Source organism: Colobus angolensis, unplaced genomic scaffold (assembly GCF_000951035.1).
Source record: "Colobus angolensis palliatus isolate OR3802 unplaced genomic scaffold, Cang.pa_1.0 Scaffold475, whole genome shotgun sequence".
NCBI classification, from domain to species: domain Eukaryota; kingdom Metazoa; phylum Chordata; class Mammalia; order Primates; family Cercopithecidae; genus Colobus; species Colobus angolensis.
The window spans coordinates 1,161,639-1,188,477 of NW_012118210.1; the positions used below are offsets into that span (position 1 = coordinate 1,161,639).

The 26,839-nt window shown below is 39.7% G+C and overlaps 3 protein-coding genes across 5 annotated transcripts in view; 2 read left to right on the top strand and 1 right to left on the bottom strand.

The window, feature by feature from the left end:
* Window positions 1-1,310: 1,310 nt before the first annotated feature.
* MRPL32 (mitochondrial ribosomal protein L32) lies at window positions 1,311-6,809 on the bottom strand. The gene is made up of 3 exons (XM_011958799.1): window positions 6,493-6,809; window positions 3,945-4,126; window positions 1,311-1,846 (listed from the first exon to the last, which is right to left on the bottom strand). The coding sequence occupies exons 1-3, from the start codon at window positions 6,620-6,622 to the stop codon at window positions 1,592-1,594; spliced, it is 567 nt and encodes a 188-aa protein (XP_011814189.1). The 5' UTR covers window positions 6,623-6,809; the 3' UTR covers window positions 1,311-1,591.
* On the top strand, window positions 6,786-21,544 carry PSMA2 (proteasome (prosome, macropain) subunit, alpha type, 2). Its single transcript, XM_011958798.1, has 8 exons — window positions 6,786-6,891; window positions 11,464-11,540; window positions 12,250-12,382; window positions 13,717-13,839; window positions 14,983-15,064; window positions 16,472-16,545; window positions 20,581-20,638; window positions 20,726-21,544. Exons 1-8 carry the CDS (start codon window positions 6,851-6,853, stop codon window positions 20,840-20,842), a joined length of 705 nt encoding a protein of 234 aa, XP_011814188.1. The 5' UTR covers window positions 6,786-6,850; the 3' UTR covers window positions 20,843-21,544.
* Window positions 21,545-26,454: 4,910 nt separating this feature from the next.
* LOC105523799 (chromosome unknown open reading frame, human C7orf25) overlaps window positions 26,455-26,839 on the top strand; it is a 3,153-nt gene continuing 2,768 nt past the window's right edge. The window contains exon 1 of one of the 3 annotated variants that reach the window (XM_011958803.1): window positions 26,455-26,534. The gene's annotated coding sequence lies outside the window, so the exon portion shown is untranslated. Of the gene's footprint in view, window positions 26,535-26,699 lie in introns of those variants that run through there. The other 2 variants (XM_011958804.1, XM_011958805.1) reach the window with 2 other exon arrangements.

Here is a 26,839-nt window from a genome sequence, read left to right on the forward strand (position 1 = left end):
TGAATCTTCCTTCTTTCCAAAGAAAAAAAAAGTTCAGCCTGTAATCCTGGCACTTTGGAAGGCCAAGGTGGGCAGATCACCTGAGGTCAGGACTAAAAATATAAAAATTAGCTGGGCATGGTAGGGGGTGCCTGTAATCCCAGCTACTTGGGAAGCTGAGAACAGGAGACTTGCTTGAACCTGGGAGGTGGAGGTTGCAGTGAGCCGAGATCACACCATTGCATTCCAGCCTGGGCGACAGAGTGCAACTCCATCTCAAAAAAAAAGAAAAAAAATGTTGAGTCAAATATGCTGCCTAATATAGTACGTGTTCAGGATACTGTGGCATGTATTTTTGCTGTAAATACTTCCCTGGGCTTTCTCTTGTCTACCGATGTTCCCTTTAATTCCCTAAGTTGCTTATCATTGTGTTTTATATAGCTACCTCACTTTTTTCATTTTGAATGAGGGAGGAAACAAAATAGCAAATCTTAGGCTCAAGGTGGACAAAGGAATGAGAGACGTAGAAGAAAATAAGAAATGAACTGTAGAAAGTTAAAGGCCAGGCATGGTGGCTCATGCCTGTAATCCCAGCACTTTGGGAGGCTGAGGAAGGCGGGATCGCCTGAGGCCAGGAGTTTGAGACCAGCCTGGCCAACATGGTGAAACCCTGCCTCTACTAAAAATACAAATATTAGCTGGGTGTGGTGTCGGGCGCCTGTAATCTCAGCTACTTGGGACACTGAGAGAGGAGAATCACTTGAACCCAGGAGACGGAGGTTGTAGTGAAGCTGAGATCAGGCTATTGCACTCCAGCCTGGGTGACAAGAGTGAAACTCCGTCTCAAAAAAAAAACCAAAAAAACGCAAAAAGTTAAGTTAAAGAGCTTATTGTTACGAGATAAAATTGATAAAATGTAAAATAAACTAAAAGGACATATTCAAAGAAAAATGCAAAGAACATTCTTATCACATTTTCAGTGTGCTATGGAATCTGCTCACATCTTTACTAATAATCTCTCTTCTAAACCATGGGCTATCTCACATATTCTGAATATGATTTTGATTTAATATAAAATGTAAAGAAGTACTTCTATCACCTAAGTAAATTAGTATGTTTCATAGAAGTAATTTCCTCCAAAAGCAATTTTAATTTGCTAAGACAAAAATAAGAACAAAACTTTTCTTACTGCCACAACTATAATCTTAAAAAACAATACCAAAAATGCAAATAATAACCTATTTCCATGTTTTACTTAAATGGAGTTATCTGTGTTAAGTATTTGTGTCCAAGAAAAAGCACTGGCAAACAAAACCAAAGCCAAAACAGAATTCTTGCTATAAATTTTAATTTTTTTATTTTTGTTCTGGAAATTTTAGGTTTACTTAAAACCTTGTATATAATAGAAACATAATCCATTGAGCCTTTGGATAAACAAAATTTTCAGAGTTTACTCATAATATATTCTCCAAATTATCCCACACAAAACTGCTTAGAAAGAATGTGTTAAACTATATTGATGATTTAAAAACAAGCACGACAACATAAAGAATCTTCCTCTATTTCAGGAGACATGATTTACTATGAAGTTATCCTTTTAACATCTTTGGTGTCAATTCTGGGTAAACCAGGATGGTCGCTTTCTGTCTCGTTCAATGATCCTCTTGCCTTGATCTTGTTCAGACGGCGTCTCTCCCGTGTACAGCACCACAGTCTCTATGGTGGGAGCCTTAAAAGGGCCCCCTTCTTGTTTCCCTATCTGTCGTCTGATTTCTGCAGTCTCCTTGCGCACCTTTTCATAGCAGTAGGCACAAAGGACATGTTTCTGTTTCAGGTGACCACATTCAGGACAAACGTCTATGTTGTTCTTTAAAACAATAAACAAAAACATATTTTAACAAGAGGCAATATAACGAACAAATAACCACTGACAGGAGCAATGCTTATCTTTTAACTTTCTTAGAATGTTCAGGCTACATGAGGTCATCACACATCATCTAGTTCCATCTTGCTTTAACTGAAGACAAGCAACATTGAGTTTGAATTAGAGAAAAACTAGAACTAGAATTTAGCCAATCTAGTACATCTTTACGTAAACACAGCAGTTGTAGTTATGTAAAAAACAAAAAACAAGAAACAAAAAACAAAACTCATTTCCCCTAACTCCAAATACTAAATATCAAATAAGGAATTCACCAACATAATTAAGTGACCCATACACTCAGCATCTTAAATAAGACACCAAGGAAAAGTGAATTCCCTTTGTCTTTCAATCTATCTTAGGGAAAACAAGATAAGAACATTACAAGTTGACCTCCTCGGCTTTCTCTTTTTATCACGGTGTAATTCAAATTCCTGTCTAGAATACAGGTTTGGTATATGGTATAATTTTTCTTTTTAAAAATGAACACTGATTATTCCTTAATGTAAAATTATTTTATGTTACAGTCTTAGGGTATTTTAATGATACATATATATATATCTCCAACTTTAACTATAAAATAATTATAACCACTAAAAGATTTATCAACTTATTCTAGACATAGGTTTGAAAGAAAATACAAAGAAAAATACTAAACAGGAACATTAAAGAAGCTTTAAACACTTGATAAGATTAATATACTAACGTCTGTGAGGCAGATAACAAAAGAATTTCCTTTTCCGAAAGGAAGAAAGAGGCTTGCATATTACTCGCCTAACCATATTCTCATTTTACTCCACTACTGGAAACTGGATTGCATGTACAACTGAAGGTGTGAAGACACCCACAGTTAGTAGGTCTTCTTTTCATGATCAAAGTACCCAACATAACACACTATATACCGTATGTAACAGAAAATAATTCAAGGAAGAAAATAAATGCATAGGATAAGAACTATTCCCTCAGAATAAATGCAATCAGGAAAGTCACATAATAGAACAGTGCAAGATCTCAGTCCTAAAATCTTACGTCCTCTTGAGCAAATTTATGAATTACTGTTAAGTCTTAAGTAATAAAGTGTTTTTCAGTTCTACATTTAAGTTCAGCCCCAACCATCACTCAATAATACTTTCTGGCTTAAGTTCTAAGGTTTTGCTTAACAGAATGTGGATGCTTATGAAAGTCAGTTTTCTGTTCTTGAGTTTCATCTGTATGGTGCTGCTGCTGTGGAACGCCATGAAGGAAACAGTAACTGAAATCCTAACTGTTAAAACCATATACGAACAGATCAGAGGTAATACACATTGTAATTTTTCTTTTTACTAGATCAGTGAAGACAGTACATCCATGTTGTCAGAGAGGAGAATCTGAAATTGTCTGAGGACAGGAGAACACAAAGAAAATCTTCAAAAGAACATGAGGTCAAAAATCAGAGCTCGAAAATCTACTGTTTCATAACTGTGTGACCACAGGCAAATTCTTTTTGCCTCAGTTTCTCCATCCTAAAAATGAAGAATATCTTACTTGCTTTGGAGGGCTATTGTGAAGACATGATGAGATATAATAAACATAAGGCACTGAGATACATCATAGACACTTAATTGTTGTTAGCTCTTTTATTACTTATCTTAGGGAAATGATTAAAAAAAAAATATGTAAGGGCTTGTAAAACCCAAGATTCAGTATACCTACTGCTTCTAGCTTTAATTCTAGGCTCTGCCATAGTTAGGATGTTTACTCATCTGTAGTTCAAAACTCACACAGCTTAAGACTGATACAGCTCACAATTCAAAAGTCATGTAGGCACCTCACAGCCTCGTTCCTTGCCCAGTCTCCAAACTCACTCCTTCCTTGACTGTGTTTCTAATACTCAGGCTAGAGGACAGCAGGCATATATAATGAGAATACTGTATTTCATTTAGGCCAGAGCAAAGTAGACACATATAATCTGAGAATAATTCATTCCTAGGCTATAGGAATCTACCATGAGCTTATTCAGTGGAGGACCTGAGGAAAAGCACACCCACAAAAATCAATGCATTACCTTAACTTTAATAAGCTTCTGCGGGTTTCTTCTCCTACACCGGTTAACTTCAATGGTGCGTCTATTTTTGGGAGCTGCCATCCAAAACATATTATCCAAAAGGCTGGAATTCTCTTTACTTCCGCTGGTATCATTTGCTGGCTCTGTAAATATGGCTGGGCCCTGTACTGCTAATGCTGGTCCTAGGAAATAAAACATAAGAGATACAGAATTAGTTTCGAGCTTCTAAATTACTATTTACAGATATCATTTTCCTTAACAATCAATGGTAAAACACACACACACACACACACACACACAGACTACATATAAAATTGAGAATGTGAAACTCAATAATGGGATACCTTAGCTATTAAAATACACTAAAGCTTATACAATACAATTTTAAGGAACACAGAATTTTTTCTTAGTGGATCCTGCTGAAAAGAGATCGGTGAAATTCCATCAAGCTTCTTATCTCATAAAATACAGGACTCTGATAGGCACATAACTTGAACAAAACAAGCAAAGAATCACTCAACTGTCCACATTCTATTAACACTTGGTGGGTAGTAAATACCTGATTAATTTACAAGTAAATCTAGACAGATTTCCCGAATATACTTCTGATCAGCACTGATGTAACTGCCAACTGGCCCTTTCTTATATTCAAACTGAGTCAGGTCCTTTATGATACAACCCCTTAAGTCACTTAGTTCTTCACAATATTTGATCTTGATTCCTGTCTGCTCTCTAAAGAGCCAGCTCACCATTTCTCTGTATGGCCGTATTTATGTGACTATGAATTGCTTATAAAAATCAAGAGACTCCTTTACCCTTTCCTTGCCATTTCTTAGACGTGCCATACTTTTTTCTTTTCTTTTTTCTTTTCTTTGAGACTGAGTCTCACTCTGTCACCCAGGCTAGAGTGTGGTGGCATGATCTCCGCTCACTGCAACCTCCGCCTCCCAGGTTCAAGTGATTCTCCTGCCTCGGCCTCCCAAATAGCTGGGATTACAGGTGTGCATCACCAGGCCTGGTTAATTTTTGTATTTTTAGTAGAGACTGTGTTTCACGATGTTGGCCAGGCTGGTCTTGAACTCGTGACCCTAGGTGATGCACCTCCCAAAATGCTGAGATTACAGGAGTGAGCCACCGCGACCGGCCGCCATACTTCTTTTGATTTTAAGAACTCTTAAGAATGCACAAAGCTCTCTAATATCTAACAACTGGCATTTATTTTCAGTATGTCCACAAGTATTGCCAAGCATGCCCCAGTGATTAACAACACAGGCTCAGGAGTGTGAACTTGGGACCACTGTGAGCCTACTGCTTCAGTTTGAAAGTGTATACACCTAATGCGACTGCTGTCAAGATTATCCCAGGAAGTACATGTAGAAAGCTTGGCACATTGCTTGGCATATAGTGGCATATATTTTCTTGGTATATTTCTGGATATTATCACTTTCAGGCTGCTTAGAAATGGAGTAGAATGTAAATGCCAAAGCAATGACAGTTTCAACATCCAAGATACTTCCAATTAAGATTAATTCCAAGTGAAACATGGGAAACAGAATTCATCTCCTCAGAGCTCAAACACCACAGAAAACATGTACGGCGTGGGAGGGAGGGAGGGAAGAAGGGAGGGGAGGGAAGGGAAGAGTAGAAGGGGAGAGGGGAAGGGGGAAGTGAGGTGAGGGCAGGGCTAGAAAGGAAAGACAGATCTACAGAGTGGTGAGCCTTGATGCCAGGTGAGACCTGCAGAACTGTCCTCTCAGGACAACTCTGTACAAATCCCTGAACTCAACAGACCTCGGCCCCCCTTTAAAGTGCCTGCCTGAGAAAGCTCAACGCTTCCTGGACATTTTCCTATTTATTTTAGCCAACATACCCCTGATAGTAGGTCCCTGAACTCCCTTAGAACATTTCCTGGAAAGGGCACATAATTGTAAATAAGTATCCCTTGCAACTAACTCGGAAGCCTTTCTCTTAAGGCCCTGAGAGCCATTCCTTCGAAATCTAATCATTAGGAAGGATAGGCCTTTGTCTCCCAGTCTCAGCGGGAGGATAGATTCCTACCTAAGATAACTGCGAGCTAGCAGACACAGCCGGCTAATCACATTTGCACTGACTTCACCGTACAACACTTCTCTGACTCTACAGAGTCCCTACACTCCCGCCTCGCTCATTCTCCCTTTAAAACGCCCAAGTCACCACTGCACGAACCGGGATGGAGCTCAGTTCTTTACCTGCAGTAGTTACTGAATAAAATCCGTTTCAGCACTTTAATTACTGGCTGGTTATGATTTATCTTTGACACAAGCTTGGGTTACATTCTGTGTACGAATGGAACAAGCAGAGTTTTTTTTGTGTTTTTTTTTTTTGCGGTGGAAGGAGCGCAAAAACAGCCGTTGTGTTCTCGCTAATATGTGAATGACACGAACTACGTCCCGGACGTGCGGCCGCGGATCAGAACCCGGGCAGAGGGCTAAGACTGTAAGCTGCCTCTGCGACGCCGCTCGTGGTCCCGTCATCAGTCCCCTCTCCCACGGAGCCCTTCTTTACCTACCCCACGGAGGACTGGGAAAGCCCGGCCGGCTCTGCGGAAGCTTCCGCAGCAGTCGCTCCCAGTAGTTTCGAAGCAGGCCCCCGGCCGCAGGCCACGGCGGAATCACTAACACCAGCATGGCCAGCGCCATTTTCTCTGCTGGAAGACCGCCCCGGTCCCGCCCCTGCTTTCAGCATGCGCACAGGCAGAGAATCGGGCAAGCCTCCCTTTCTAGAACTACAACACCCCGCATGCTCTTGGAGCAGCTCTGACTCTCCTCCAATCAGAGAGAGAGAAGGAAAGGCGAGGGGCGGGGAAATGAAAGAAAATCGGCCACAGTGCGCATGTATGCGGATGTGCTTTGGCTCTTCGGGTAAAGATGGCGGAGCGCGGGTACAGCTTTTCGCTGACTACATTCAGGTATGGAAGGGGCCCTCGAAGTCCTCAGCGTAGTCGAGGTTGCAGGAGCTCTGTCGACTTAGTTTTTCCCATCCTGACGCCGGGATTGGTGCTTCTGGAGGGTCCAGTAGAGAATGGAGGTGGAAATGCGGCTTTGCAAAGTCATTTGCCAGGCCGGCCCGGGATTCCTGGAGCTTCCTTGGTCGGAGGCTGCTGGAGGATTGAGGGGCTGCGGGACGGTGAGACACATAGCCAAGGATTCGCTTTCACTTTGGAGACTAGAAAAGAAGGCAGTTTTAGCTTAACCATCTTTGGGTGGCCTGTTCCGAACCCAGGATTTTTTTTCCTGGCTCAAGTGGACCTGATGCAGTGGTTTCTGAAACTCGGAATCGTGGTCAAATATGTGGGATCCCCTTTTCTTGGAAAACTCTCAGCTTTGCAGTTAAGTCGGAGTCTTGGTCTCCGTTTGTCACTAGTGTCTTTCAAAACCTCCCGCTCTCGGTTTCTTCGATGCACGAATTAGAAACATAAGGAGTAAAAACCGAAAGCGCCTATCACTTTTTTGTGAACCCCTAGCAACGAGGCAACAGTTTGAGTTTTGGCCTTTTTTTGGTGTGTGGAGGGGGATGTTTACTTTAAACAAGAGTGTAGGCTTTTCTATTGTAGAACAGGGGATTAGAATAATAAGTTTCCTTTCCAAAATACAGCTGAGGCGAACCATAGCTCCCAATGTGAGAAAACCATCACCGAAGACTTTTAAAAATTGACTGGGGACGTTTTCTGACTAACCCATTTTCTTAAGGATCAGTAATGCCCAGTTTACTTCAAATGTACTCCTGACAACTGAAGGCAGGCAGGATCTAACTTGTTGAGTACTTTCTGTATAGATACAACTTAACCTTAACCTGCTTCATCTCTTTCCACTGCTGTGATAAATGTTATCTCAGCTTCTTACAGATGAACTAACCACAGCTTGTACAAATTAAATAACTTGTCTGAGGTCATCGGTGAATAGCTGAGGTTGACATTCAAACTGGATTTTTTTCTGATAACAAAAAATAATACACTTTCTATTACATAATGTCTTAAATTCCAAAAGTACCTTTCTCTTGGCAGTTTTCAATAAGCAGTGAGTGCACGTAATAGTTTTCTTGTAACCTTTGAACAAGATTAATTTAATTATGCAATAAAAAGTTTCCCATATGACAGAAGAGTATGTGCAGGATGTATTCACTCTTCATATTTGTGAAGAAAACAAATGTGGTCCTTTTTTTAGAGACAGGGACTCGGCAGCCTCCAGCTCTTGGGCTCAAGGGATCCTCCTGCCTCAGTCTCTGGAGTAACTGGAACTAGAGGTGTGCACCACCCTGCCTGCTATTTTTTTTTTTTTAAAGGCATCTTGTGATGTTGCCCAGGCTGCAAATGTGGTCTTTTATCTCGAAGAAAGTGTAATCCTAGTGGAGCCGAAAACATAAAACAATCATATACCTTCAGGACTCAATCTTTTTGTAACAAATTTCTTTATTAAAATAAACTTTTGGCCAGGCAGGATGACTCACAACTGTAATCCCAGCTACTCAGGAGACTGAGGCAGGAGGATCACTTTAGCCCAGGAGTTCAAGACTAGCCTGGGCAACACGGCAAGACCCTGTCTCTGAAAAAATTAAAAAATTAGCCAGGCATGTGCCTGTAATCCAAGCTTTTGGGAGCCTGAGGGCGAGAGGAGCACTTGAGCCCAAGAGTTTAGGATGCAGTGAGCTGTGATTCTGCCACTGCACTCCAGCCTGGGTCACAAAGCGATACCCCATATCTAAAATTTTTTTTTTAAAAAAACCAAACTTATGTTTTGTTTGTTTGTTTTAAACATAGTGGATTCAGCTGTTTTAAATAAAAAGAAAATATTTGTTTCCAGCCTCTCGTAATCAGAATTAAACTAATGGTGGAAGGGACTAGAGACCATACAGGATGAAACAGTTCTTGTGGAGTACATTTGGTTGGGGAATTGACAATAAATGAGTAAACAAATTGGTGCCTACTAATAAATTCTCTTACTAAGGAATTTTATTTTAAAAAGGGTGAAGAAAGGAATATGACTTTAGATTGAGTAATCAGGAAAGGCTTGTGCTTGGGGGTGATTTTTGAGACTGGAGGATTAAAAGTAGCCAGCTATTTGAAGATTTAGAAATAAGGAGACTTGTAGACAGAGGGAACAGCATGTTTGAAAGCCCTGAAACTGGGAAGGAGCTTGAGCTTTTAAAGGAATGAAAATGAGGCAAATGTGCTATTGTGAGCAAGGAGGTGATGTGGGAGAGGGCTAATCGTCTAGGGCTTTGTAGGCCAGAGAAGGACATTTTATTTTAAGTGAACAAAGAAGTTCTTACAAAATCTAGGTGGAGGTGACGTGGTACAAAGGTAACTTTGACTGGGGGTAGAAGTAAGGTTGACAAAGGAAAACCAGATAGAAGGCTATTTCAGTTATTCCATGTAGGGATGCTGATGCTATGGAATGGGACAGTGGCATTATGGAATATAAAGATGGTTGATTGCTCAGCCAGCTCACAGGTCAGTGAGCTTTCACGCAGTGAAATCACGCAGTGGTAAAGATAGGTAAGTACAGTTAATAGGAACAGAGAAAAGGTAACTATTAAGTTTATATGAGCCTTTAAATGTTACCCAGGGGTATATGAATTAGGTATTGAACAATAATTGAAAGCTGGATGGACCCAGAAAGTTATGATATGATTATTGAAATAGTGACTATTAAAGGAAAAAAAATTCAGCTTAATTTTTTGATTTAAATGTCAGTTGATGTTGTTCTGCTCAAATTAACTAATTATATCAAGAGCCTTAGAGCTGTCACCCTTAGGTCTGTTTCTTTAATTGGTCTAGATGTGTCTCTATCAGCCAAATGATTGTAGATTCCTGGTACTAGGTTATGTGCTGGAATCCTGACTGAACATAGCTGACTTGATTGAGGAAGACAAACATTGTAAAAATAATAGAGGCCAAGTCAGGAGGATTGCTTGAGACCAGGTATTTGAGACCAGCCTGGGCGACATTGTGAGACCCTGTTTCTACAAAAATAATAATAATAATAATTCAGATATGATGCATCTTAGGCAAAGAGGAAGTACAGGACATCACAGGCATCAGTGAATATTCAACTTAATCTGAGGGGTCAGGGCAACTTCTGTTAGGACATGATTGAAGGAAAAGAGTTCACAGGGCAATAGAGAAATGCATTTCAGATGGAGGGATTAGCTTGTGAGTGAGGTTTTTGAAGTTTGAGCATAGTCTATGTGTTTGGAGCAAGGAGGGATGGAGTTTAGATTTGGGTGAGCAAGGGAATATTTGTAATTATATGAAGAGAAAATACAGACTTCTGAAATTTTCAGTAGTAGATGGGAGATAAGGATCTAGCTGTGTCACTTCGGACAAATTACTTTCACTCAGACTTTATCTATGAAATTAGGTTGGTTTGTGATGATTCTAATTAAACAACTAGGTTGAAATAAAGTATAACTCTAAAAGGCCAGTTTAAGACTTGTGTTTAGCTACCAAATCCATGGAACCAGATCTGTTAAGTGTGACCATCTCGTGGCTTCTAGAAATAGTTGTATATTATGTAGAGAATACTTAATTGTGAGTGATATCTAGGTGTTCTTGTCTTAGGCCATGTCTGTGTTCTAAAACCACCCCCCCCACTTGAAATATATGCTGCTATTTGGTTTTTAACAAACACATACATGTTCTTAATAACATTACTATTCAGTATGTGCTTGTTACTGATTTTGTGCCAGACAGTTTTATAGGAATTACTTCACTTAATCACAACAATGCTTTGAAATAGGTACAGGACCCTTGTAGGGGATGGTGATTTCAGGACTTCCACAAATACCAAGTCAAGGCGTACTCAGGTTCTCTGGTCAGCCCTGTGGAATCCACTGATAGGGAAAACTAGTTGTGGTTACTGTGTCCTCATTTTACAGGTGAGAAAACAGGCACAGAAAACTTAGGGTGAAAAGAAGCAACAGTAGTACCACTGCTCCATGTGGCAGACAAAAAAACAAAGAGAAAGTAGTGCTTCAGTAGGAGTATGTTCTGATTGCCTTGTAAACTTGGTTTCGTTCGTTTTTTCTTTTCTTTTCTTTTCTTTTTTTTTTTTTGAGATGAGGTTTTGGTCTTGTTGCCCAGGCTGGAGTGCAATGGTGCGATCTCGGCTCACTGCTACCTCCACCTCCTGGATTCAAGCGATTCTCCTGCCTCAGCCTCCGAAGTAGCTGGGATTACAGGCATGCACCACTATACCCAGATAATTTTTGTATATTTAGTAGAGACAGGGTTTCACCATGTTAGTCAGGCTGGTCTCGAACTCTTGACCTCAGGTAATCCACCCACCTCGGCCTTCCCAAGTGCTGGGATTACAGGCTTGAGTCATTGTGCCCAGCTGTAAACTTGGTTTCTGTGCCACTTCATGATAGAGGTCAAAGGCCAGCTACTCCTTTGACCTGAGTGTCTGTACTATCTCAGAAATGTTTTACAATAAATACTGGATGATATGTGAACTTAACAAATACCTGTGTTTCTTTTAAGCCCGTCTGGTAAGCTTGTCCAGATTGAATATGCTTTGGCTGCTGTAGCTGGAGGAGCCCCGTCAGTGGGAATTAAAGGTAATTAAATGCTTCATTCATTTCAGATGCCTGTTAGTAGTTATCTTAATTATTTTGGAATTAATTAGTAATTAATTTATACAGAGCTGCAGTAGTATGATTTTTAATAATTTTTTGTTAATTTACAGTGTTTGGAGTTTAAATAGTAATAAATCTAAGATCATTCACATTTCTTTTCAAAGTAAATAATAACACCTTTATCTGTTAGTTGTAATATTCATAGTAGTCTTTCTCATTCAGAAAACTGAGTCTTTTTTTTTTTTTTTTCCACTGATTATGTCACTACTTGCTGGCAGTTTTTATCCTTATAATTTAGGAAAGTTTAATTATAAAACATAAGCTAAACATGTTGTCTTTCACTTTAAAAGGCTGTATCATTTATTGTAAATTTCATGTTGTGAGACTATTGGGACAAGTAGGCAGAAATCCATTATTTTAAAACGTGAACTCTCAGGTATCCTTAGAGTGCTTACAAAAGATTATGTAATACCTTTAGCTGTAGAGATGATTTTTTTGTGTAGTACTAATGACCAGTGAGGGAAACATGGACTTACCATTTCTTAGGTAATTTTGGTAATAGGACTCCGGAAGAAAAGGTTTTATAAATTAAAGGAAATAAAGGACTTTGAGTTTAGCGCATCCATAATAGAAAGCTGTTAAAACAGTCTTATAAATGATTAAACATTTAGGTCTCTCTCTTTTTTTTAAGCTGCAAATGGTGTGGTATTAGCAACTGAGAAAAAACAGAAATCCATTCTGTATGATGAGCGAAGTGTACACAAAGTGGAACCAATTACCAAGCATATAGGTTTGGTGTACAGTGGCATGGGCCCCGATTACAGGTACTTTATACTTTTTATAGTGTTTCTCACCATCTCATGAATTGACTGTAATCTGTATTTTCAGGAGAAAAACCAAGGTTGTTTTCCTTTTATCTTCCAATTCCTCTTTTTTTGTGTGCTTTGTTTAGCAATAGCAGCCTCATTGAGAGCTGAATTTAGTTTGCCTGTGTAGGTTACTTTAAAGAGAATAACTCAGATGTGAAAGAGGAGGTAGATAGATTACATAACTCCTCTTTTCTTTGTTTAGTGGACTTTCCCTTCTGACATATTCCTCTTCTACTATCCAGGAACTGGGCATAAGGGCTTTAGGTTTCGCCAGTGCAGTTTAAAAATGATAAGAGCAATTTATGTTATAATAAACTATATTCTAAAAAGTATGAGGCAACAAAAGAAAGCATTGCCATCCAGAGTTAACCTTATCTGTTTTCCTGTTCTTCACAAAGGAACAAAATTCTCAAACACCACTGCAAGTTATTGTGTGTGGCAGCCAACCAGGATCCCAGTGCTCATATAATCACCCACTTTATATTTCACAGGAAGAGAGAATAATCTTGTTACTCAGGGTACCAGCAAGTTGAAAGAGATTGACAGCTTTCTGTGTCTGTCATTTAAACAAGTAAAAGGAGTATTACTTTATTGCTCATGATTTTGTGGAGCGAGATAGGTAGACGCAAAGTTTCACTTCATTTTCACTCCTATTTCACATCTGAGTTGTTCTCTTTAAAGTAACCCAGGGTCTTGCCCAGGCAGGTCTCAAACTCCTGGCCTCAAGTGATCTTCCTGCCTCAGCCTTTTAAAGTGTTGGTATTACAGGCGTGAAACACTGCACCCAGCCGAATTTTACATTTTTAGTTACAAATAGTTTCTTACTGTTTCTTAATCTCTGAAGGGTACTCTTTGAAGCACAGGCAGAGAGATTAAAACAGTCTGCAGGAAGTAGTGACCTGAAGTGAGAAAAATATGCCCAGAATTGTGTGCGTATGTGTTTATGTGTGCTTGTATGCGTGTGTGGAGTGGGGTGAGCTATAAAAAGACAAGTGGCTGCCCTTGGATAAGGGGGATAGTCTTGAAGAAGCCGTGGAGTGAGATAAAGTTCTCATTTTTGTATATTAAATCTGTTGCTTTTAAGCTAACTGGTACTCTATGGTGCTTTGATATTTTCTTCTATATCAACTGGAATCCAATGTTAGAGTAAGACTAGCTTTGATCCAGTAGCCACCATTAAAGCAATACATGTTAAACTGGTGCTGCAGGTACGTGCCTGTAAAAGAAGAATGAGTCTTTGGGTAGTAGAGCATCTTCCTTGTAATTAAATCTTATTTTTTCCTTGTTAGAGTGCTTGTGCACAGAGCTCGAAAGCTAGCTCAACAGTACTATCTTGTGTACCAAGAACCCATTCCTACAGCTCAGCTGGTACAGAGAGTAGCTTCTGTGATGCAAGAATATACTCAGTCAGGGTAAGTTGCTTTTTTTACTTGAAATGTGCCATGAATTGTAGGGGGACGTCATTTTAAAGAGTAGATGTATACATAGAATGGGACTTACCATTCCTATATTTGCCTAACAAGTGGACAAAATCACTATGATGAATATTTCTGATCTTATTTGGATCTAGAATATTTACTTAAGGAAAAAAAATGTGTTTTCTTGTTGCTCATATAATAGCAGAAAGCAGCTTCTAGATATAAAAAGTTCTTTTGCCAGTGATTAAAACACTTTATGGGCAGAAAATCATTGCTACTTTAAAATTTTTTTTTTTTTGAGTCAGAGTCTCACTCTGTTACCCAGGCTGGAGTGTAATGGCATGATCCTGGCTCACTGTAACCTCTGCCTCCTGGGATCAAGTGATGGTCATGCCTCAGCCTCCCGAGTAGCTGGCACCACGGGCATGCATCACCATGCCCAGCTAATTTTTTTTTTTTTTTTTTGTATTTTTTTGGTAGGGATGTGGTTTTACTATGTTGGCCAGACTGGTTTCAAACTCCTGACCTCAAGTGATCTGCCTGTCTTGGCCTCCCAAAGTGTTGGTACTACGCCTGGCCTCTACTTTCAAATTTGTTTCTGACCAGAAATGATTGTAAGCACATGATGAAAGCAGCTCTTTGACACATTCATATTTCTTTTCATTCCCCAGCTTCTTTGGGTGTGGATGAGATAGCATATAGGTCGTTGTTGATATGTAAACCTAGTGGAAAAGCTGCATTAACTGAAAATTGTCATTTTGTAATAGGTAAACCTAGTGGAAAAGCTGCATCAATTGAAAGTTGTCATTTTGTGACAAGTAAACCTAGTGGAAAAGCTGCATTAATTAAAAGTTGTTATTTTGTTAGGACACTAACTGTTACTCCACACTTATTAACCCCAGTGTCTTAGGTGACACTGTTCAGTCCAAATGTTTTTTTTGTTTGGCTACCGTTCCTCACTACTATAAAGAGAATTAGTTTTGAATTGATTCATTCAGAAAGGTGTTAAATACTTTTTAAGGAACTTACAAGTCTAATTCAGTTTGCCTGATAATTTGCTTTATTTGAGAGTACTGGTAAATTCTTGAGGATGACTTTCATGAAAATGCCAAGTAATTTTCATTTTCCTGTTTGCAGTGGTGTTCGTCCATTTGGAGTTTCTTTACTTATTTGTGGTTGGAATGAGGGACGACCATATTTATTTCAGTCAGATCCATCTGTAAGTATCAGTAGATGTATTTGAGGGATTTGTCTTTAAAAGTGCTCTTTGAATATCTAACAGAAATAGAAGCCATAAAAACTTTACAATTTAGCAGTATTTTCTTCTTTTTCACTTGGGCTTTAGAAAGTACGAGGTCGTGCATTTTTGTGTGTATATTTAAAATTTTGGTAATTTGGTCTTCTGATAAGGAAGCTGTGTTAGTTCTACCGTCTTCTGCCATGTTCGTTAACTTCATACACTTGGGTGATTTGTTGAAATAGTTGTTATTAAATGTATTTAAGCCTGTAACTTTGGGAAATATTGCAATTGAAGATGTGGATCTGGAGGACAGTGTTGTGATGTTTGCCGTCAGTTGAATCTTGGGGTTGACTTGAGTGACTTTTCCAGCAAAAACATTAATCTATCTTGAATTCAGTGTTTTGCAAAAATGATTGTGAAATTGGTACCTTGGGTGAGTTGTCTGCTGTAATGCAGAAGAATGGTATCTGAATAGAAGGGGTTTGTAAAGGATAATACTACTCCACATCTGTCGCATTTGCTATCAGAACCTTAAGACAAAATTCAAGATTAGGAAATGATCTTTCATGTTTTATGGATTATTAGATAATTACGAGTTCACTCCATGCAGACCTTATGATCTACTCTTAAAATCTGAGATGGCAAAAGAAAAATATTTTGGTTGTTACTTAAATCAGAAAAAATAAGTATTTGGGGAACTTTGATAGTGTTGTTACTCCATCTCTGAGTTTCCGAAGCTAAATGACAAGTCCTCTTATCTTCCTTTTCAGAAGGTAGCAGAAGCCACCATTTCTGGAATCCAGATGTCTTCTTTTGTCCTCTTTTCCTCTGTTGTATCTAAAAAACAATTGTTTTCATTTAAAACATAATGGATTATGTTTCTTTTGGTATTTTTTCTGATGAGATGCTCTCTTTTTAATTTATTCACTAATGATCAAGAGTTGGTCACCATTTTTCAGATTTATACGAGAGACTTTTAAATCGCTTCAGTCTGTGAAGCTAAAATACTACTCTTGATTATTTGTTTAAGTTAACCTCAATTTCTTTTAATTGGCTTTGTTACATAATTTATGTACACTTAATTGCATCATCACCAGCCCATCAGTTTGATGAGTTCTGATATATGTAAATGTCTGAAGAAACCATTACTACAATGAGGATATCAAAAATTTCCAAAACCTCCAGAAGTTTCTTCATGCCTCTTTGGTTTCCATCCTTCTAGCCTTCTTAAAAAAATAACCTATTCTGTGACGTTTTCCATTCTAATAATATTCTGTGACCTTCAAAGTTAGAGAACAATTAATAAAGCTAAAAATTAAATGGCAGGGCAATATAATTGTATTTGTGTTTTAAAATATTGTTCTTTACTCTTTCTATCCTGATTAGGGAGCTTACTTTGCCTGGAAAGCTACAGCAATGGGAAAGAACTATGTGAATGGGAAAACTTTCCTTGAGAAAAGGTAGGCTCACTCACTGTAACTGCATTCATTAGCAAACTCACTTTATGGTTTTTGGTGCTCTTTAAGTAATTAATATCATGGGACTAAAGAAACTTGCTGTATTACTCTATATTAATCTAGTTACAGATAAATCAAAAACTTATCTTCCTCCTAGTTTCCTAGCCTTCAGTATATCAAGTGGTAATTAATATTCATTTCCTAAGGAGTTCTCTTTCTACATTCTATGGTTTCCTAAATGCTTTTTTTTTTGTTTGTTTTACTTTTTACTTCACTTTTTCTGCCATTTTAGGAGAGAGAAAAAGAACATTGAATCTGGAATAAAAAATTTGGGGAGACAGATTTTTAAATGATGTAATGATAATAGTTTACATTACGACAGTAAAAAAATTTGTGAAACCAAATGCCTAGAGTTGAAGGTATATTAAATATTTGATATATGTGCTTGATAAAAAGTGGAGCACTATGTAAAAATCTGTCGGTGCCCAAGTACAAGCTGCTCTCACTTATTTCCAGCCGTATTCTAGTCTCAGTGTTACTGTAGTCCTTCAAAACTCTCCAAGCTTTTGAAGAGGAAAATGTTGTATTTCTTGATATGTAATAGTTGCACATATTTTTGCAGTATATGTGATATTTTAATACCTGTATACAGTGTGTCAAATCAGGGTAATTGGATATCCGTTACCTCAAACATCTGTCTTTTCTTTGTGTTGGGAACATTGCAGATCTTCTAGCTATTCTGAAATAGGGAGAAGAAAAATAATTTCCTGACTGTACTATTGGACAACAGAACTTATTCCTCCTATCTGACTGCATTTTTATACCCCTTCACCAACTTCCTTCATTTCTTCTTCCCTTCTCCCTTCCCAGCCTCTGGTAACCACTGTGGTACTCTCTCCCTCCATGAGATCCACTTTTTTTAGCTCCCACATATGAGTGAGAACATGCAATATTCATCTTTCTATGCCTGGCTTGTTTAACTTAACATAATGACCTCCATTTCCATCCATGTTGCTGCAAATGACAGGATTTCATTTTTTCATGTCTGAATAATAATAAAAAATTTTGTAACTCCGTTTAACAGATGAGCCTTCACAGTACATTTTTCATGTAATGTTAAGGTTATTAAAAATCTTAGGCCTGGGTTTAAATGGTAAATTTAATCTTAGGCTCTTAAGGTACTTTTTCATTTTTCTTTTTTATATTAATGAGTCTTCTGAATATTTCACATTGTTACTACATGATATATTTTGTTTTATTTTTGTTTCAGAGGCATTTTATTTAGACAATTAAAAATAATTAGATGTTCAGAACCAGTGTACAATGAAAGAGAAATTAAACCAGTTACTTTATCATGTATTCCCTCTTTACAACCAAAGCCAAAAACAACAACAACAAAGACATTCTGCTTTAAGGGAAAGTCAGACAAATAAGCCAATATATTTTTCTTCTCCATAATGATATAAACAGCTGCAAGAGCTTTTAATTGTAATAAGAGCAGTCGGATGTTGTCTTGTACATATTCATTAAAAAGATGACAGGCCATTGTACTACAAGAGGATAACTCAACCTCCCTTCATCTGATCCTCTTGAGATTTCACTTACAGGTAACACCAAGTTACTTGTTCCAGCAATGGAGCTAATTCATATTCCTCATTATTTATTACTGGTTTTGCCTTAAGCAGAGAGTAACTCTGGAAAGCTGATGTTTTTCTCTGCTTGCTTGTTCTAGTCCAGTTGTATATTATCTGTGGCACATGCTTGATGCTCAGGCCTTAACTTCAGGAGTTGAAGAATAGATGGAATCTGAATTCTCTGAAGCAGTTTCTTCTAGCTCCTCTTCTCTTGTGTCTGCAAAACCAATTTTTGGCTTCTCCAGCTCACTGCTATCTTCTTCAGGAAGCACACATTTCTAAAGGCTGTATGTTTTTCCTACCACGGTTTGCCAGTCTCAGTGTTCCATCTTCAGAACCACTGGCATACAATTCTCCATCAGGACCAAATCTCACACAGTGAATAGGACTGGAGTGTCCTTTGTAGGATTCTAATTCTTCTCCACTATTGTCATCATACTGACAAGTTTGACATCACCACCTGCAAAAAGAAATTCTTAAGGTGAAGAGATTCAGAGTTAATGGTTACAGGAGCTTGAAAGGATTTAATTGGTTCCAAACTTACTATACTGTCAAAAGCACTGGATCAGCCATAAGTTATTACCAAAATCTCTCCCTCAGGAATATATTCCATACTACTAACTGACATATTAAAATTTAGAGATTTCATTTCTGTCATAGTAGCATGATCCCAGAGTCTAACAGTTTTGTCATCAGAAGAAAGAATCTGTTTATCCACACTGCACCATAGGGCCTTTTTTATATCAGAGCTGTGATCACTAACTTCCTCAGGTTCTGCTTCGGGTTTGTTCAAGTCATATATGCGTAACAGTTTATCCTGTTCCCTGGTTAACAAATAATTACTATCCTCCATGAAATCCATAGTCTTGACAATGTTTTTATGAGCCAGGGTCATCAGTTCATCTCCTGGGATAGCATCCCACACTTTGTGAAATCTGCAGCTGCTGTGGCAGCTTTCATGGCATCCTTATTCAGTGTTGCACCCCAAACAGCATCTTCATGACCCAGAAGGATTCCAAATCAGTCTCCTGTATCTCCTTGGCATAGCATAGGTTTGCCGTCTCTGCAAACACTGATTTAGAAATACTCGTAAGGCTGGCTGGGTGCAGTGGCTTGCGCCTGTAATCCCAGCACTTTGGGATGCTGAGGCGGGTGGATCACCTGAGGTCAGCAGTTCGAGACCAGCCTGGCCAACGTGGTGAACCCCCCTGTCTCTACTAAAAATACAAAAATTAGCGGGGAGTGATAGCACACGCCTGTAACCCCAGCTACTCGGGAGGCTGAGGCAGGAGAATCGCTTGAACCTGCCTGGGAGGTGGAGTTTGCAGTGAGCCAAGATTGCACCACTGCATTTCAGCCTGGGTGACAGAGCAAGACCCTGTCTCAAGGGAAAAAAAAGCCCCTAAGGCATGATGCCACTGAAGGCCAAGTCAGCCACGGGCCGTGTGTGGCCAGAACAGGTGAGCAGCATCAGTCTCATTGCTATGGAGGTGGTGAACCCAGTGATTGGGCTGGTGGACTGAGGGTCATCCTTGTCTTTTCTTCTCTGCTACAGCGCCCGGGGTTCCTCCAGGCCTCACCCTAACACTGGGGCTGGGCAGGGAAACAGGAAAAGGTGGCACCGAGATTAGGAAGGAGCTAGGGAGGGGCTGGGGAGTCGGGGAAGGGTGAGCAACAGTTGACAATGGAAGGAGGAAAGTAGGGGATGGGGAGAACCAAAGAAACGACCCAGCCACTATTCACACTGTCCACACTGGTATCAGTAGGAAGTGACATGTTATGTTTTAGCTTATAAGAAAAAGATGAGATTTTAGCAAAGTTCTGATTTTTCTATGTTTTAAAAATTACAATGCCACCACATCCTGATTGTTAAAATATTTATACTTAAGAAGTTTCCTGGCTGGGTGCCGTGGCTCACGCCTGTAATCCCAGCACTTTGGGAGGTCGAGGCAGGTGGATCACAAGGTTAGGAGATCGAGACCATCCTGGCTAACATAGTGAAAACTGTCTCTACTAAAAATACAAAGAAATTAGCTGGGCATGGTGGCAGGCACCTGTAGTCCAAGCTACTTGGGAGGCTGAGGCAGGAGAATGGCATGAGCCCAGGAGGTGGATCCTGCAGTGAGCCAAGATGACTCAGTCTCAAAAAAAAAAAAAAAAAAAAGAGAAAAAAGTTTCCTAAACTAAACTCATTTTAGGGTCATACCCTTCATGATGTTGGGAATTGAGCACCAGATATTGTCAGTTTTTTTATCTGGGACAGCTACAAGGAGGTGATTAAAAGAATGTGTAATTTAGTATTTTTAAGATGTTCAGGGTTTTAAAAACTTACGTTGTTGCTGTCATTGTATTTAAATAAAGAATATAAACAATGATATAAGTAATTTTTTTTTCAATTCTTCAGGTATAATGAAGATCTGGAACTTGAAGATGCCATTCATACAGCCATCTTAACCCTAAAGGTTAGCTAAATATTCAACAACTGGATTTACAATGATTTCATGATAAACTGCTTAGAAAATTGACCTTTTTTCCTCCATCCTCAATAGGAAAGCTTTGAAGGGCAAATGACAGAGGATAACATAGAAGTTGGAATCTGCAATGAAGCTGGATTTAGAAGACTTACTCCAACTGAAGTTAAGGATTACTTGGCTGCCATAGCATAACAGTGAAGTGACTGAAAAATCCAGAATTTCAGATAATCTATCTACTTAAACATGTTTAAAGTATGTTTTGTTTTGCAGACTTTTTGCATACTTATTTCTACATGGTTTAAATCGACTGTTTTTAAAATGACACTTCTAAATCCTAATAAACTGTTAAACCCACCTTCCAGCCTTTTAGGAGTTGCTAAAATTTTAATAGTTACTTCCTGCTTTTTATCACAGTTGATTTCTGAAGACTACATTGCAAAGCAGAATGATGAAATCACTTTTTCGTTGTCAAGCAATTTTGGTTAAGTTAAATCTTATTGCCCCCTTCACTATCAGATGTTGCCTGTGTTTCCATAAAGCAAAATGCTGATTTTGGTGAAAAACATCATTGCTTCTAGAGCTGGGAGGATCTGCAGACTTTCACAGATTCATAGGACAAGAAAAGAAGCATAGGTGCTTTTAGGTGCCATAAGGCAGTGAAATCCTAGGGTGCTCTATGAGATCGTACTAGGCCTGTGAAGAGTGGTAAGCCAAATAGGTCTCCATGGGAGATACAATATGTAAGTAAATGAACAATGGTTTGCTGGTTCCTGTTGGTGTCTCCATCACAAGTAGGTTTTAAAGGAACCTGGGTTCTTAGATTTTGTTAGACTTTTTAAACTCAAGGATGAGCATAAGTGCTTGAAATAAAATTCTAATATGTAAGTGTCAAAACTATGGCTTAAGACTCTTGTTAATTCATTAATGTAATCTCAGTATAATAAGTACCTTAACTATAATGAAAGTTATAATTAAGTATCTGAACTCGTGAAGGCAGTGCTTAGTTTTTTGTTTTTGTTTTTTTTTTTTAAGGCATCTTAGGATAAAATCATTAATTTTCTTTACAGAACATAGGGAGAGTTTATAAGCATAATCATTCTTACCAATGTGAAAGTATAGTGGGCAATTCCATGATTTAAATGTAGCTCAAAATATTCTAAGATTTAGTTAAGGGCAAAAGAATCTTATTTTGGAGATTTTTCTCAGGGTCCCCAGTTCTGTTAACCTACCATCACTATAACACCTATATCTTGTTTTAGGTGGCAAAAGCATTATAGGAGATGAAAGATGGTAACTTTGACTTCCTGTTTCAAGATGTTTATCTTGGCCTCGTCTAATAATCTCTCTTATGGGCTTCTGATATATTTTCACTTTAGCACACTAGAAAGCGGACATAGTAACAAAAAAGGGTCTTTGAAGTCAAGTCCCAGCTATTCCACCTACTGGCTGAGTGACTATGCGAGGTAATTACCTCAGGGTTTGTTTGTTTCTTGAGACAGAGTGTGTCACCCAGGCGGGAGTGCAATGGCATGATCTTGGCTCACTGCAGCCTCATCCTCCCCGGCTCAGGTGATCAATCCTTTTAGCTCAGCCCCCCGAGTGGCTGAGACTACAGGCATGTACCACCATGTCCGGCTCATTTTTGTATTTTTAGTAGAGACGGGGTTTCACCATGTTGCCCAGACTGGTTTCCAACTCCTCAGCTCAAGCGGTTCACCCGCCTTGGCCTCCCAAAGTGCTGGGATTAACAGGCATGAGCCACTCTGCCTGGCCATATCTCAGGGTTTCCTAAGGACTAAATTTGATAACACAAGTTAAAGGCTGGTGTGGTTAATAGTTAATTACTCTGTTAGCTGCTGTTGAATTTGTTTAGTCCTTCTGTAATGTCCAGTATCAAAAGACCAAAGCAATGTCAAAATTCTACAAATCAAAGCAAGGAAAATTAAAGGCATATAATATTTCAGAGGTAAGGAAGACTCATGTAGGTTTTTATTGTGTGCCAACAAAATTAGTCCTAAAGAATAAAGGGAGGAGAAATCAGCGGAACCAGATTTGATCCAGGTTCTGTTTTCTGCCTCCTGCCCCCATTAAATGCAAAGCCCAGTTCCAGTTCAAGCTGCCTACAACACTTCTTCCTTTGTTCTGTGTATTCTTTCCACGAACCTTAAAATTAAGTTTTTGTCCCAGTTCTTAGGAAAGAGTTCTTTGATGTAGCAACCCACTGCATCCCTAAACATTCCAAAACTCTTGAACCATTTCCAGCCTGTGGATTTTAGCTTAAGTATCATAATGTTCCTAATGTTCACAGCCTCTCCCTTCTTTTGGTTCTTTTTGTATCTTCTAACCCTTAAAACATTTTAACTCCATTTGTTCTACTTCTTCCCAGTTCCCTACTGAACCATGAATTTAAATTTGCAAAGCAGTTATTAGCAATGAAACATGGAGATGTTTAAAATTCACATACATGGGGAATAAAGAAGACTAATACAGAGCCTTATAATTATCAAGTGCTGATACACTAAAGCATCCCTGAAAAAAAAAAAACAAAAAACCCGACCTTGAGATAATTACCTTGCACAGTCTCTCAGACATCAAGTAGGTGATAAATGAACACTGAAGGGTTTTCATCTATTGCTCAATTTTCTTCATAGAGTGAAACTGCCAACTCTTAGTATTTACCTCACCTTTTTTTCAGGAGTCTACTCGTCCATGTAGGCAAGCTCTCTGAGCCCCCCATTGCAAAGAAGAGCAAGTTGATGTTCAATGAATTGCCCAAGAACATATAGGAGTTGAGAGTTCCCTTGGATTAGAATCCTAATTTCCTGAAAACCAGTCCTGGTGGTTCTGTATGAAAGTCACATTGCCTCACACAGTTCCTTCAATTTAGAGCTCTTCCCTCTACCCTGTTCTCAAGAAACTTATGGAACTAGCAATATCTGGCTGCCAATTAACTGATAACTTCCTAAATATGAGCATATTTAAAAAGTTAACACGTGAGTGCTACTCCCTGAAAGCCATCACTTCTGACTTTCTTAGGTATTTCATCAGGTACTTGCCTCCGTATTTCAAAATAGTCAGATTATATGCCTTTTTCTTGGATTCTTGGGGTTGAGCTGCCAGACTTCCCATTGTGCAAGATGAGAATTTAGAATCCTCGTATCACACTGACTTCCTTCTCCCTACCTCAATTAAATCATGTTGAAGATTTTTCTTATGACTAAGTGTACTACTATTACATTTTCTGAACAACTTTCCTGGGAGTGATAACTGCTTTTATTTATTTTTATTTTTATTTTTGAGACGGTCTCACTCTCACCCAGGCTGGAGTGAGGTGGCACAAATCAGTTCACCGTAGCCTTGACTTGGGCTCAAACGATCCTCCCACCCCAGCCATTGCAGTAGGTGCGAATACAGACGTCAGCCACCATGCCCAGCTAATTTTTTTTATTTTTTGTGGAGACGGATCTCATCACTACATTGTCCAGGCTGGTTTTGAACTCCTGTGCTCAAGTGATTCTCCTGTCCTGGCCTCACAAAGTGTTGGGATTACAAATGAGCCATGGCGGCGCCCAGCCCACTTTTTTGGTTACTTTATTTTCTGTGTAGCTGTCACCAATTCTTGCCAGATTCCCCCAACAGAAATTTAACACCCTCTGCTTACTGTTTTCCTCATCAGTCAGATATCAGGCAGCCTGTATCAGTTCTCTTCCCCACACCTCAGAGAAGTTTCTCTTAGAAGTTTCTCTTAGAACCCCCTGTCCTCCTGTTCCAATCCAGGCTAGGTGCTTGTTTGAAACTATCTTTATTCTCCTTGCTTTCTCTCTGAATTGGCTGGGTTTTAAAACTCAAAGTTAGAAATAAATTATCTCCACATTTTGAAAGCATTACTCCCTTCTAAATTCCAGTGTTGCTGATAGGAAGCCTGATACTATTGTGTATGTGATGCCAAGTCCTTTGTAACTTTTCCCCTCTGCAGCTCTTAGTTTTTCTCTTATCTGCTGTGTTCTGAAACTTAACAACCATGTTCCTTTGTGTGGGTTTCTTAATAGTTATTGTGGTGAGCACTCTGGGCCCTTGCACTGTGAAAAACGTTTCTGTCTGCTAAATTTTCTAGTATTAGGTTTTTGAAAAATTTTCTCTTCATTTTGTTTTTGTTTCTAAACTCCTGTTAATTGGATACTGGATCCTTTTGTTTTTGCTCCATTTTTCATCTGTTTCTACTTTCTAAATTTTTCCAACTCATATTGATGTTTTAAAATTGGGGATATCATTTTTACTATAGAAGAACCATTTCCTGGCCGGGCGCGGTGGCTCAAGCCTGTAATCCCAGCACTTTCGGAGGCCGAGACGGGCGGATCACGAGGTCAGGAGATCCAGATCATCCTGGCTAACACAGTGAAACCCCGTCTCTACTAAAAAAAAAAAAAAAATACAAAAAACTAGCCGGGCGAGGTGGCGGGCGCCTGTAGTCCCAGCTACTCGGGAGGCTGAGGCAGGAGAATGGTGTAAACCCGGGAGGCGGAGCTTGCAGTGAGCTGAGATCCGGCCACTGCACTCCAGCCTGGGTAACAGAGACTCTGTCTCATTAAAAAAAAAAAAAAAAAAGAAGAAGAAGAACCATTTCCTGTGCTCTGCTGTCTCCTCTTAAAAAAAGAAATCCTCGTTTCATAGCTGAAATATCTTTTATTTGAAGATGCTAGTTATAGAATACTTTTTGAGACCACTTTTTCCCGTTTTCCATTTCCTTCAAATACCAAACAAAAATGTTGGGAAATTCTGTGTTTGTGAGGCTCACACCAGGGGATGCTGAATGTTGGTATCGCCGAGCCAGTTCTCTAGGGTCTTTCGTCTACTTATTTCTTCAGAGAAAAATAGGGTTATGGGAAGAGAGTGGTGGGGAGCGGTGGAGGGGTGCCTGCATTATGGGAGGGGCAGAGAAGGTGGCTGCTAGCATTGCTCTATTCAGTAGGAAAACTTCATGATGGCACCTCTCGTCCTTTGTTAGTCTGTGTGTCTGGAATCCCTCTGATGCCCTGTCTTGAGCATCTTAAACTAGTCTTCTGCCTGAACAATTTACATTTTCAATCCTGCCTGTCCTCCCTTCTACCTTCAAGGCACCTGAAGCTTTCTGGGGTTCTGCTTTGTGAATCACGGGCTAAATATCCCCTTCTACAGGCAGTTTCCTCAGTTCTCCTGACACCTCCGTCTGCAGAGAGGGTGCTTGTGTTCAGGTAACCTTTCTATGGCTCACTTATCTATAACGTATACTTAATATCTCCCTTTTAGGTTGTTTAAAGGATTGAACAATGTGTAAAACACTTAGAACAATGTCTGCCACGCTGTAAGGAGTGAGTAAGTTATTGCTCTTGTCCTCCAAAAATGTGTTGGTATAACCGGTCTGCAGTCATCTCTTCTCGTTCTTTTTGCCTTTGTGGGTTTGTTCCCTTTGTCATTGCTTTACCGTTATTTAAGGTTTGGAGAAGGAGCAGGATACACAGGATTAATTATAACTGGAAGTCCTCTTTAATATTTTAAATTAGCTTTACTTTCTTATAGCCCTAATCTTTCTGGGTGACTCTGGACACTCTACTAGGCTAATATGCTAATATGCAGAAGCCATGCAATCATTTTTTCTCTTCAGAAGGACAGCACATCTTCTATGGAGGGCCCAGGACAATGCAGTGGAAAGTACTTTGGTTTGGAGGCAGAAGCCCCAGCAGCAGTACTTCTCAGCTGTCACCTCTGACAAGCTTCTCCAGCGTGTTTCTTCTGTTAAAATGAGCCCCCAAAATGCCTAGGACCCGGTTGCGATGGAGTGGCCGACGCCCCCATTGGGAGTGGGGCCCAGCACGCGAGCTCGGTCCGTGTTCCTTCCTGGAGCCAGGTGGGTGCGCACTTCCAGGCTCACGTGGCGGCGCAAGCAGGAGAAGCCAGGTGCCCTCAACAAACATGGCCGCCGCGCCAGCGTCAACTCGGCTCAGGAGGCCGCGCTGCCGCTTGGGAATCGCAGGTTTGGCGTCACCTGGCCCGGAACCACGTGACGCAGGAGGCGCCGGAGGCGGCGGGGCTCGCGCGGGTGGAGCCACCTCGGCGTTCGAGTGGGGTGGGGGCTACCCGGTTGAGATTTCCTGGCGGGTCCTGGCCTCTGCCTGCACGCGCTTGCGTGCCCGCGCTCGCGGTTCTGGCGCT